Source organism: Apis dorsata, unplaced genomic scaffold, assembly GCF_000469605.1.
Source record: "Apis dorsata unplaced genomic scaffold, Apis dorsata 1.3 scaffold_1093, whole genome shotgun sequence".
Lineage (NCBI taxonomy): Eukaryota > Metazoa > Arthropoda > Insecta > Hymenoptera > Apidae > Apis > Apis dorsata.
The window spans coordinates 62,885-76,062 of NW_006264191.1; the positions used below are offsets into that span (position 1 = coordinate 62,885).

General features: G+C 23.0%; 3 protein-coding genes across 12 annotated transcripts in view; 1 reads left to right on the forward strand and 2 right to left on the reverse strand.

Annotated features, from left to right (window-relative positions):
* LOC102680068 (alpha-protein kinase 1) overlaps positions 1–4,553 on the forward strand; it is an 8,925-nt gene extending 4,372 nt beyond the window's left edge. For all 10 annotated transcript variants that reach the window (XM_006624662.2, XM_006624668.2, XM_006624664.2 and 7 more), the window contains exons 9-16: positions 804–986; positions 1,228–1,565; positions 1,776–2,063; positions 2,183–2,450; positions 2,730–2,792; positions 2,901–3,160; positions 3,442–3,592; positions 3,668–4,553. In XM_006624662.2, the coding sequence (XP_006624725.1) occupies positions 804–986; positions 1,228–1,565; positions 1,776–2,063; positions 2,183–2,450; positions 2,730–2,792; positions 2,901–3,160; positions 3,442–3,592; positions 3,668–3,675 (1,559 nt within the window). In that variant the 3' untranslated portion in view covers positions 3,676–4,553. The remainder of the gene's footprint in view (positions 1–803; positions 987–1,227; positions 1,566–1,775; positions 2,064–2,182; positions 2,451–2,729; positions 2,793–2,900; positions 3,161–3,441; positions 3,593–3,667) is intronic.
* Positions 4,554–5,655: 1,102 nt separating this feature from the next.
* Positions 5,656–9,134, reverse strand: LOC102681007 (protein cereblon). Its single transcript, XM_006624671.2, has 7 exons — positions 8,916–9,134; positions 8,493–8,605; positions 7,929–8,258; positions 7,336–7,588; positions 7,062–7,207; positions 6,790–6,983; positions 5,656–6,721 (listed from the first exon to the last, which is right to left on the reverse strand). Exons 1-7 carry the CDS (start codon positions 8,962–8,964, stop codon positions 6,586–6,588), a joined length of 1,221 nt encoding a protein of 406 aa, XP_006624734.1. The 5' UTR covers positions 8,965–9,134; the 3' UTR covers positions 5,656–6,585.
* Positions 9,135–10,563: 1,429 nt separating this feature from the next.
* Positions 10,564–13,161, reverse strand: LOC102681138 (phenoloxidase-activating factor 2-like). Its single transcript, XM_006624672.2, has 7 exons — positions 12,674–13,161; positions 12,194–12,276; positions 11,839–12,077; positions 11,495–11,725; positions 11,207–11,408; positions 10,905–11,064; positions 10,564–10,695 (listed from the first exon to the last, which is right to left on the reverse strand). The coding sequence occupies exons 1-6, from the start codon at positions 12,777–12,779 to the stop codon at positions 10,906–10,908; spliced, it is 1,020 nt and encodes a 339-aa protein (XP_006624735.1). The 5' UTR covers positions 12,780–13,161; the 3' UTR covers positions 10,564–10,695; position 10,905.
* Positions 13,162–13,178: the final 17 nt, after the last annotated feature.

Consider the following 13,178-nt stretch of genomic DNA (forward strand, 5'->3'; position numbering starts at 1 on the left):
TATTGATAAAATAATATTCATTAATATACATTTATTACATGCAATATATTAATTACATATTATATATATATTATTATTATATATAAATGTATAGATTTTTATATATTTTTTTTTTTTTTAATTATATTTTCATAATTTAAAGAAATATAGAATAGTTTATAATCTTGATTTATGACAAATTCATAAGAGGCTATATATAGGAGTGCAATATTTAAATCATTTAAATTAATATTATAATATGTCATGCAGAGTTTTGTAATAAATTACAAATCATTCTAAATGTGTGCCTATCTCTTGTAACATTGTACGTTATACATACATATGAAATGATATCTCTTGAGCAATGTATAATATATTAATGACATGCAAGTATTATGGCTGTCTCATAACTGTAGAATAGAACTTAAATAGTTATAGATATATGCCAAAATAAAGAGAATTCTTTGAAAAAAAATAGTAACTGTTTTTTGTGTTTTTGTACACACTTGACTTTATCCTTCTTACAAGTTGCATCATTTGAGCATGTATATACTAAATGTCTAGAAAATTATTTATTATTTTTGTTTTTATATACAATAAATTTTAATAAACTCTATTTTATATACAATTAATTTTTTTCTATTTTTTATAATTTTTCATCATATATTTAAATATAAAAATTTTCTAGACATATATTTATATATTTTTGAGATTCATTAATGGTGGCAGAGAGGAATAGTATTAAAAGCTGTTTATTCTGGCATTTTCACCATTATGATTTGATCGCATCTTGTAGTGTAGAGATTTGTGCATATCATCTTTAGGTTCCTCTCCAGCTAGCACAAACTCATCACAAGGTGCCAATCAACAGCCACCACCAGGACTGCATAATGGGTCTCAAATACAATTCAATCATCGATCAATCTTTCAGACGGACAATAATAGTTTCTTCAGTTCAAATACTTTCCAAAAAATTTCTACTACTACAGTGCCACCTACTTTAACAGGCAAGTATATGTAATTTTTTTAATATTGTGAATTTATTATTATTTTTTATTATTATTTATTATTATTATTATTATTTATTATTATATATTATTTTTAAGTGAACTTGAATTATTATAGAAATTGAAATTAAACTCTATATATGTTATGTTAATATTAATTATAATAATTATAATAATATTAATAGTTAAAATTAAGTATTATAAGAAGAAAATTATAATTAATTTTTTTTTTAATATATAGCAAATCCAAATCTGAATTGGACAAGTACAGGCTTAACTTCTATTCCTGATTCATTAAGAATGGTTCAGTCTAGTGAAGATTGGCAAACAGCTTTTGGTTTTCAACCTGAAACTACACAAACAAATCATGTTATACAAAAATCCAGTCCTTCTAGTTCACCAGGAGTAACATTCAATTCAGAAGGTTTTGTCGATGAAGAAGTTTATACTAATCTACAATATACTTCTTTATCAGAACCTTCTGGTACTTTTACATCAAGTTTGCTTGTTAATTCTCCTGCATCTAAATTTATGGCAGATTTTCAACAAAACTCATTACAACAAAGGCTTGCTATGCAGGTAAGTAATTCATAGATAATTATTTATTAAGATATTAAATTATCATAATATCTATCTATAACATTCATATAATATATAAAATTGTATAAAATATAAATAATAAGAATATAATATTAATAAATTAATATTATATATATATTATATAATATTTTAAATTATAACATAAAATATAATAATATATTAGTAATAAATAACTATAATTTTTTTAAGGCACAACAAAATCAAGAGAATTGTGAATACATAAAACAAAATGGTCATGCTACTTTGGAAGAAATTCGAAATCATAAAGAATCTGGTTCAGATTTAAAGGCAGATGATGATTTAGGTTTTGATCCTTTTCATGAAACACAGAAAGCTTTGGCAGAACTTATGGAAAACGAAATGCAAATTCAACAACAGAGGTTGTTTCAACAACAACAACAAAGAGAAAGAGAAGAACAAAATAGGGTACAACATCAACAGAATATTGCAAATCTTGGTCAACAACATTTTCCACAGGTAATTTATTGTAAAAAAATTATGAATTATAAGAAATTTAATAATTTAATGATTAAAAATTATTAACTATTTTATTATTTTCATTTTTATATTATATATTCTTTATAATTATTGTTTAGGTTGCCCATATAGCACATTTACAACAACAGGCTCAACATCTACAAAATTTACAAGTTATTCAACAGTCGCATTCCTTGCTGTCTCGTCTTCCACAAAATTTATTACAAAGTGGTACGCAAACTCCCCCTCAGAGTACTGTGGCTGCTGCTAGCTTGGGACAACGTAGTCGCCTTCCACCACCAGGTTTCCCTGGTTCTACACCAAATCACATGAATTCTTTTGGTCTTGGCATACCGCGACCAGCTCCCACGAACAATGCTCTTTCGGGTTAGTATTTTCGTAATTTTGACAATAATTTATAGTAATCATAAACATATTTTATGTTTACTTTATTCATTTGTTGAATATTGACAAAGTCTTTTGACTCTTTAGAAAATAAAGGTGAATTTTATATATATATAAATTGGAAATAGTAAGTTAGTGTCAATAAATATGTATTTGTGGTGAGCAAAGTGTTATCCAAGTATAAAAGTGAATTCTTGTGACTTTGTAAAAAAATCTATATAATATTATACATGAGTCATTCGTCTAGTGTGCTGTTTACAGGAGCACAACCACCACAACAAAATGCCTATCTTCCAAATGGAAACCCCCTTTTGAATTCACAAGGTATTTTTTAATATTGTAATTAAATTTATTAAGAATAATCACTAATGATTGAATAATTTATATTATTTTTATGACTAATACTAGAAATTTCATTAATATTTAAAATAGGTATTAGTAAATGTGCGGGAGATGCAGTATATACGCTTAAAGATTGGTGTGATATTAATAATCAACAACAACAACAACAATTTCATCATCAAGCATTACATCAAAAAGGTGGATGGAACAATTTCGGACCTATTGCAGATTGGACTTCGATTGATCCAGCTATTGTTAGTTCTTCTAGGCCTCTTCCATTCCAAACTACTAGTACATGGCAATTTCCACATGTTCATCCTACACATACTGTATCACATAATGCGCAACAGGTATTGATTACAGATATATTTTCAAATATTTTACGAAAATATATTTTATTAAATAAATATATTCAAATATATTTTATTGTGTATATGTATAGTATATTTTTTATTGTATTCTATTTTGTATTATATTATATTATATTTTATTTTATTGTATTATATTATATTTTATTTTATTTATTTTTATTAATTTATTTTGATTAAAATAAGAAATTGTGAGTTTGTTAAATATAAGTATCAAAATATTTTATCTGAATAACAGAATGTTATTCTTTTTATTTTATAAGGAACAACAGAACGCACCAACTCAACATTGGGCAATGCAGCCACCACCAGGTTTTGCTGCACCAGCAACTACAGGACAATTGAGTAATCAACAACCAAGCACAACTGCACAGCCGCACACTAAACTTATCTCTGCAGGATCAGAAATCGAAAGTAAGATTTTTAGCAATATTCAAATTTTATATTTTTGTTAAATATAATAATAAGATATACATATATATATTACAGATCTATAAATAAGTATGAATACGCGAAGTATACAAGTGGCAGATAAAACATCCATGTGAGACAAGATGAAAGTCAACAATGACCCAAAAAACCGACAGTCTGTTACGTACGTTTTCCTGACCCGTGTCTATATCTTTCATTTAATTTTATTCCGATACTTTATTCTCATTAGATGAGTATTTATCGTTGAAAATGAGTATTGCAAAAAATACTGAATATAATTTAATGGATACTTTCGAATATATGCGACGAATATACTCCTATATATGTTCTCAATAATATTCTCATATTTAACCTATAGTAAATTTGAACTATTTACAAGTCTGGCAATTTTACTATGATTAAGTTTATGTAGATCGAGATGATACAGGTGTCAAAGGCAATGATCATGATTTAATAATTAACACATTAAATAAGAAACTTACAATGATAATTATACTAAACTAAAATTTTTGTGTATATATTACTCGGATCCCCCAAGTAAACTATATTCGAACGAACATAAGAAAGCTTTTTTGTGTAAATAACATTTTCAAAATGATATATATCGCGAGTAAAAATTTAACATGACAAAAATTCGTAAACAATTATTTTCTTTTGTACTTATAATTTTTTTTTTAAATTTCAAATAGGAAATTATGTTACAAAAGAAAAATCAATTGACACTTAAAGCGTGTTTTTATTTAAAATATAGTGGCGTATTACATTTATACTATAAAGTGCTTATGTACTGGCAACATTAGAACAAATTTTTTAACAGAATATTACTATTTGTCTGTTCTAGACAAAAGATTTCTGTTATATATGTATTATAAATATGTATTATTATTGTGAAAATGCGCAGATAGATATATGCTAATAAAAAAAACTAAAATGTAAAAAATCATAAGAAAATCAATTGTTGTTTTTTTTTCTTTTTTTCAAAAAGAATTTATAATTTAAAATCATAGTTAAAAATAATTAGTTCCTGAAATTTGAGTCATGATTATCATCTTGAAATTCACAATCAACATGTAATTTATGATCTTTTAATTTTATCTTTGAATTAATAAATATTATCGTATAATATCAACATTAATCAGTCTGACAAGTATTTTGCAAATATTCTTTTATGCTTATTTAATTTAAAAATACAAGAAAGTTAAGAGTTATTTGTTTTATTAATATAAAATGTCGAATATACAATATGTAAAAATAAATTATGAAAAATATACAGAAAACGAACTATGATATTATGGTGCTTTAAAAAAAAATTAAATGTAAAAAATTCTTTGATGTTCTTTAGAGTCAATCGTCAAAGTTTATGCCAGACAAATATATAATTTATAGTATATACTTCGTCGCATTTATATAATCATTCAACAGCATTTTTAAATCAATTAAATTGATTTAGGAATTGAAATCAGAAGAATCGATAGTATTCAGGCACATACATAGGATTCAGGAAACGACGAGCAACTGTCGAAATGATGAATATAAATAAGTCAACGTATCCGAATTTCGAATACGTACGAAACGATTACGATATATAAAAAAATATATCTGAATGATAGTACTATAATACAAAGTGTTATCGTCGAATGATTAAATTTTTGTGGCAGATTGTTAAACATATCTGCTAATTCAAAATGATTAAAGAAAACATGATACATATACAAGAGAATGATTGAGATAAAGATATAATTATAACAAATTTAATTGAATTAAGGTAATCGAGAAATATACGACATGCGCAAGAAATTATTGAAGAAAAGCATTTTAATTCATACCTGCCATTTTCCTTTAAAAATTCATTTTTATTAATTTTTTACTTTCCTATATATACTCACCTTTAATTTTTTTTTCCATATTTATATAAATTTTTGTTATTATTACAACATATGTCTATTTATTTTTAAAATACAATAAATAATTTTTTTAAATATATTTAAAATATTTTTTTTAAAATAATAATAAATCATAAAATTTGTAAATAATTAAGTGTTTCACGTTAAATTCACATTTATTAAATTCTGATGTACAAATAACAAAATATCATATTCCAATAACATGTATTATATCTTTGTTTATAACTTGTATATAATTATTGAAGTTCAGTATAATAATGATGACATGATGTTAAACTCATTTTAGAACTGTACATGCATTTTCCAAATAATGATATAAAAAGGAAAACGTGAATATTATACATTAATAAGAAAAACCAATACTATTTCATTCTTTTCGATTTTTATCACTATCATCATATTAAATGAAAACAATTCATAAAAAATTTGTATCTAATTAAACTATTAAACATCAGCAACTTCTGATTTATGAATTTCTTAGCAAGGTACGTTGACAAATTCTTATTATATTACTATACTGATATTAAAGATAGATGTACATGTCCCATAATGACTAGTTACATAAAAAATTTAAGTTATGAATTGTATATTATCTAGATACTCATAAAAAACATACTGAGCAGAATAAACTGCTTTTGCAAAAATAACAATTGATGTATCTTTTTAATATGATCGAACCATTCAATTCAATTTACAAATTCTAAAGTTTAACATAGATGTGAAATAAGATTGTATACATATTAAAACATTTTTATACCAATCTTTGTTTCACATGGAGTTTTAAAATTAATTTCTATATACTCTTAAATATCGAAATTTACATATACCATACTTCAGTCGATTCAATGTTTACAGTAAATAACTTTTTTATTATTCTGATTTTGGTATGTTTTGTAGTCTTTTTTTATATTAGAAAAATTAATATTATTGTTATTGATAGCTCACAAAAACTAAGCAGTACAAACAATTGCACATAGTCATATAATACTAAAAAACTATGGGAAATATGCACTGGGTTTTCCAAACTAATCACCGAATTTCTCGGTATAATATATTTAAATTTTGGTTTGCTCACTTCTCTTTGCTTTTCAAACTTTTACGTAACAAACCCCAAAATGCTTTAGGTTTTAAATTATTCTGAACTGCTGTAAATTTCCATCCCATATGATTATCACAATCTTTACACGTTGCGACAGTCCAAGCATATCTATAAAAATGAATTAAATTAAAATTTAAATATTAATTTAAAAAATATATGAAAAAAATAATTTTTACCCTGGGAACCATGTATAATTTATTGATGGATTATCACTCAGCGCAAGGCCTTGTGCATGATATAAAGTTACAGTTTCATGTATAATTCCAGAAGGGTTACAATAAGTACCTTGTGGACCTTCTTTACTCATTGGAAACATATGTGATTGCCTTCCAATGTAAGAATCGCAGTTAGAACAAACAAATATTTTGTCCTATAAAATAATATTATTTATTATTTCTAAAATTGTAAAAATATTTATAAAGTTTTAATAGATGTTCATTATACATACTTCTACTAAATATTTTATTTCTCTTTGTAACCTTGAAATTGCACAATCGTAATTTAATAAAACGATTCTTTCATTGTCATCTAATAACAAATTTTGGGCAACCCAAAATGATAAATCTGCAGGATCTTCTGGTATATTACTTCCTTCTAAAATGTATTAAATAATTTTAAATTAAAATAATGTATCATAAAAAAATTATGAAATTTTATTTAAAATTTATATTAAATATAAATATAATATAAAAATTAATTAAAATACTAGAAAAAATACATACTACTCTCAATAAATTGTAAACGTTGTCGTATTTTTAATGAAAGTCTTAAGGGATCGTATTGCCGATATACCCAAGCAGGCCAAGGAGTTACTATAGCATCTAAATTTTCTACTCTTTCTTGTTTTTTAAAATCTTCCTCACTTTTTGGTTGTATTCGTAAATGATCTAATGATGCTAAACGTTCATCCAAAAATGGTGGTCCAAGAGTTATTTCTGGTAAAACTTGTACATGAGCTGATATTTTATCATATCCCTAGAATTAAATATTTTAATAATAATTAAATATAATTATAATGTTATTTATTATATATATAATCATAACTATAAATAATATTATATCTTAATTTCATAAAATACATGTATAAATACACACATAAATAAATTATCACAATGCATAATATTCAAATATATAAGAATGAAATGATTATATAAAGATAAAAAAAGTCTATTTAAAAAAATATTGTTTTATTAAAGCAAGATTCTTATTTCTTATATTTTAAATTTTATTAATTTATTATTATTCTTAATATTTAATTTTTAGATTATATATTTTGCATATTATATTTTAAATTATTATATATTTTAAAACTTACCTGAATTATAACTCGCAAAATCTTAAATCTTTGTCTACCTTTAGCTTTTAAACGAAAACCTTGATCAGGATCATACATACATTCATAAATTTCTGCAGTTGTACCTATTGGTACCATTTTATCATATCCCAAACAAACAACACCTAATGTCCGATCATTTTCAATACATGTTCTTATCATATCAATGGTTTGTGCATCAAATACTGTCATTGGTAATGTTTGTCCAGGAAATAACATAACAGATTGTTTTACTAACAATGGCAAATTTACGTAAAGTCCATCATCTAATATTGTCCTTCCTCTAAGTTCTTCCAAATTATGTCCTAAATACTAATAATATATTTACATATTATTAAAATGATCAAATGTTATTAAATAAATTCAATTCTATAAAAATTTTTAATTTTAAAAAAAAATTTAATATATAAAAATTTATTATCAATAATAAGATTTCAAATATAATTCAAATAAAATTTTTCTAAAATTAAAAAATAATTATTATAATTATTTATTATAAATAATACATAATTATAATAAATATATAAATATGTATTGAAAACTTACAGAATGTGTTGTTGGTAGAGTCAAATCAAAAGTACTTTCAGTAGATATAGATGTTTCATCTGTATTTTCTTCTGAATAATCCTCATCATTACTTTGTCTGTTTTCTGGATTTTCTATAAAATAAATGTTTTATTCTTTTAATTTATTCCTTTATAAAAATATTTTTATGTTTATCATCAACAAAAAAATCTAGAGTGATTTATAGAAATAATACAATATTATACAATGACATTAAATTATTGTACGAAAATAACATATATTTAAAATTATTAACATTTTAAAAATATAATTTACATTTTATAAATAATTGACAAGAATAATTTTCCTCATTTTAGAACAATATGTGAAAAACTCGACACATAACCTGTAATTTATTAAGGAAAATTAAATACGTTTAAATATAAACTATATAAAAAAACATACCTAATTCGCTATGTGTTCCGTCATCATCTACATTGGCATCCATTATCATTTACGTATTTCTCCGGACTGCCAAGTTTTTAGAAAATTGTAAACAATCAGTACTTTTCCTCCCACAAATGTCAAATACGATAAGCCCTCTATTCTCTATCTATAATTTACGTATTTACGTAGAATGCACTTTACGGTTTTCATGAATTGACCTTTATTTAGAATTTATTTAAGTTTATCTGTTATTTTTTTGTTATTGTTAATAGTTCAATTTTACTTTGATTTTTAATAAATTCATCAATAAAAGTAATAACTATTTCAAAAATTGAAATGTTTTATTTATAAAATATATATTAAGCTTATTTTTCATGTGAAATTTATCTAATTAAATAAAATATATCTTGATATATTTCAAATAATCAGTTTCGAAATTTTGAAAATAATATATTTAACAGTTATACTGTATGATATATGCATAACAAATAAAATAGATATATCATCACATATATTCTAAATGCATATATAAAAATGAAATATATATTTTTATAATGTTATTTTTATTAGAAAAATAAAATCAGAATATAAAAAAAAAATTTTTTGCAAAAAAAATTTATCTTAATTATGTTATATTTCATTTTTAAATAATATATTATTATTTTTTCAAAGAAATGAATCAATAAATAATAATATATTTAATAATTCATACAAATATGTATACATACTTAAATTAGTATATTTATAAATGTATATATATAATATATGTATATATATTATATATACGTATATTATATGTATATATATAACATATATAAATGTATTACGAAATATTAAAAAAATAAAAATCTTTCTAAAGCTTATATAAATATAAATATATGATCAATTTATTGGTACAATCTTTTCTCATCGATTTTAAACTTGAAATATGTTGTAAAAGATATTTTGAGCAATTTTTTTTTATATATAATTTTAATTTAAAAATTTCGAATTATTTACGAAAAACTTTTGATAATCAAAATATTCAGTATGACGAATTTATAGTATGCGTACTAGAGATGATACGTACGAAAATTTTGCTGACATGTGAATCGTTTTTAGCGATATTATTTTAGCGATATACGTTTATAAATTATTCATATTTTTTTAATTATTATAATATATTTAAAATGATTTTATTTTACAAAAGAAACTAACTTATTAAAAATTATCCGATATGTTAACAATTCAATAAATATTAATAAATTTTTTGCACGTACACATAAAAAGATTCGCCTTACTGTATCATTGAATTCTGGTTATATATGTGCATCCATGACAGCATGTGTTGTCAATATTCAACTTCTCATCGCATTATACATATTCTTCTATAAACTATAAGCAAAAAATTATATCTTCAATTTCTAAATTCAATTAGATGAATAAATTATTTTTGTTTTGATTTTGATTATTCTGATAAAGTTGCTATATAATCTAACTTTGCTTATGTAATCTAACCTAAATAACATAAATTCAGTAAAAAATGATTTAAAACTTATCATCTTTTATTTAATTTTTTTTTTATTATTAATTTTTATTACTGAAGGATACACAATCACAGATACACATATAATAGTTATAATAATAATATAATAATAATAATATAATAACAATATTTTAATAATATAGTATGAAAGGTTTTTGTGAATAATTCGAAAACTAAAAGCTAACCATCGATTATGTGTCGAAGAAAAAGTTACTCAAGATGATGTTTACAATATATTTCAAAGTCATCAAAATCGGTGAGGAGGAAGTATATCCACGGATTTATAAAACATATAATTGCATTATATATATTATTCAATATTTTAAATAAATTACTGAATATTAATCAAATTTATTATGTGTATAATATAGTTATTTATATATAATTATTATATAGTTATTTACTTTAATATATAACTAAAAATATATATTATGTAATATATAGTTATTTATATATAGTTTATATAATATATAGTTATTTACTTTAATTTATTTGTTGTTTAATCCATGAAATATAATTATATACATTTATATATACACCAGGAACATTATTAGTTGCACAACCAATACCCCATGTAACTATTCCAACCACTTGCCATTGTCCATTTCCATTTTGACATACTAATGGTGAACCTCCATCACCCTAGAAAAATTTTGATTAAAAAATATTATTTTCAAGAAACTTAAAATAATAAATTTTAAAATAATATTTATTTAATAATATAAATTATGTAATATATCTGAAATATTTGTTAAAATTAAGTTTTAATACTTTAATCACTTACTGTGCATGCATCTTTTCCTTGCTCCCCTCCTGCACATATAAAACTACTTTTATTTAGTGTAAAGTATTGTCCAAGTCTAGTTTTCCGTAAATCATTTTCACAAGTTGATTGATCAACAATAGGTACTTCTACTTCTTTCATTATACTTTGGTACTTGCCATTTGTTCCAAATGCATTCTTTCCCCAGCCTGACACCCAACATCTTAAAAAAAGAAATATGAATTTATATTAAATAAAATTATATTAAATAATTAAATAAAAATTAATATTAAATGATTTTTTATATACTTTGTATTAGCTGCAGGTATTGCTGTAGGAAAACATGCAGTGTTAATATTAGGACTGCTTGAAATCGGAACAGTATTATTCAAAGTTATTACTGCTACATCATTTTGAAGATTAAGGGAATTAAATTCAGGATGTATAGATATTTTTTTAATTGAATAATCTTGATATGGATAAGGTTCATTAGTAGACTGGCCATCCCATTCTCCTAATCTTACTTTAAGTCCACCATTTCTATAAACAAATATTTTTGATTAAAATGTTATATTCTACTTATTAAATAAGATATAAAAATATATAAAAATAATTTATAAAATTCAAATAAAATAAAAATTTAAATTACTTACATATAAGATGTCACCTTGTGAGCTACAGTTAACACATGATTTGATGTAATAAGTACACCAGAACCAATATAATTATTGTTAGTTGTTAAAAGTGCAGCTTGCCAAGGATATGCACCATAACTGGCTTGACCTTGAGGATGTGAAGATGGCGAGATTTTTCTGATACCGCAAGTAGTGTCAAATAAGTTTTGTGAGTTAGATGAACAACAATATACTTGCCCTTCAGAACAATTAGAAGCCTTAAACAATTGAAAATATTTTTTTAAATATTCATAACTTTCGATTTACCTAAAAATTTATTTAAATATCACAAAATGTTAAATAAATAACTTATACTAAATAATAAATAATTTACCGTATTAACAATTCGAAAATCGATTCCTGGATTGATAGATGGACAGTTATTCTTTAAAACGCAACACGATGTTGTATTTTGATCTTAAATATAAGATGGAAAAATTTATGATAAAATATTTAATTTTATATTTTTTATATATATATAATATATCTATAATAAAACAATAAATCAATTCCATTAAGATATTATATCAAATAATAATTTTTATAATAAAAAATAAATTCTATTTTGAAAGATATTTAACTAAAAATATAAATTCTTTTTATTTTATAATAGATTTCAAAATTAAAATTAAAACAAATTTAAAATTTATCTTAAAAATTTTTAGAATAATAATAAAATATAATTAATTTTTTAATTCTAATAACTTAGAAAAATTGAAATTTTAAAAAAATGTTCAATGTTCAATTATTTAAATGATTTTACATAACAAAAAACAATTTCAATTTGTTAATTTTTTTTAAATTCTCTGCATACTTGACGACATAGTTGTAGTTATACTGTCAAAAGTAATCGTATCTTGTGCCAGAATACAATTTCTCAAAATACCCACAAACAAAACCGCGTATAATATATGAAACATGGTCGAATATCAAAAATAATTTTTTATATTCTAACTCAAAGCACTTGGAAGAATAAAATTTTCACTCAATAAGTTTTCCTTATATACAATGAGAATATCCTGCAGCATATTTTAGAGAAGCGCATTAACTCGTACATTCTTTCGGAACGAAAATAATATGCGACCTTTTACAAACAAAGGAGCAATAATCCTTTCCGTGATAATAAAACAGTATAGAATGTATTGCCAAGTAATTTAGTGTAAATTACTTCCGATCATAATTATGTCTTCATTTATGTATAAAAAGCGTGTCGCAATATTACTCATTTAAATAGTAAAATGTTCAAAGTGGAACAAGAAGCAAGGTCAGACGTGCTCTGAAGTGAAGAAGGTCAATAATTATAGGTTCCTGGTAGTATC

What these genes read in the sequence shown, in the direction of transcription:
- LOC102681007 (XM_006624671.2), bottom strand. Translation starts at nt 8,964, where the DNA reads ATGATAATGGATGCCAATGTAGATGATGACGGAACACATAGCGAATTA. An exon ending in TTTTGCGAGTTATAATTCAG is followed by an intron (nt 7,589 to 7,928) that starts GTAAGTTTTAAA and finishes ATTTAATTCTAG; the next exon opens with GGATATGATAAAATATCAGC. An exon ending in AAATAAAATATTTAGTAGAA is followed by an intron (nt 6,984 to 7,061) that starts GTATGTATAATG and finishes ATTATTTTATAG; the next exon opens with GACAAAATATTTGTTTGTTC.
- LOC102681138 (XM_006624672.2), bottom strand. Translation starts at nt 12,779, where the DNA reads ATGTTTCATATATTATACGCGGTTTTGTTTGTGGGTATTTTGAGAAAT. An exon ending in ATTTTCGAATTGTTAATACG is followed by an intron (nt 12,078 to 12,193) that starts GTAAATTATTTA and finishes CAATTGTTTAAG; the next exon opens with GCTTCTAATTGTTCTGAAGG. An exon ending in ATACCTGCAGCTAATACAAA is followed by an intron (nt 11,409 to 11,494) that starts GTATATAAAAAA and finishes TCTTTTTTTAAG; the next exon opens with ATGTTGGGTGTCAGGCTGGG.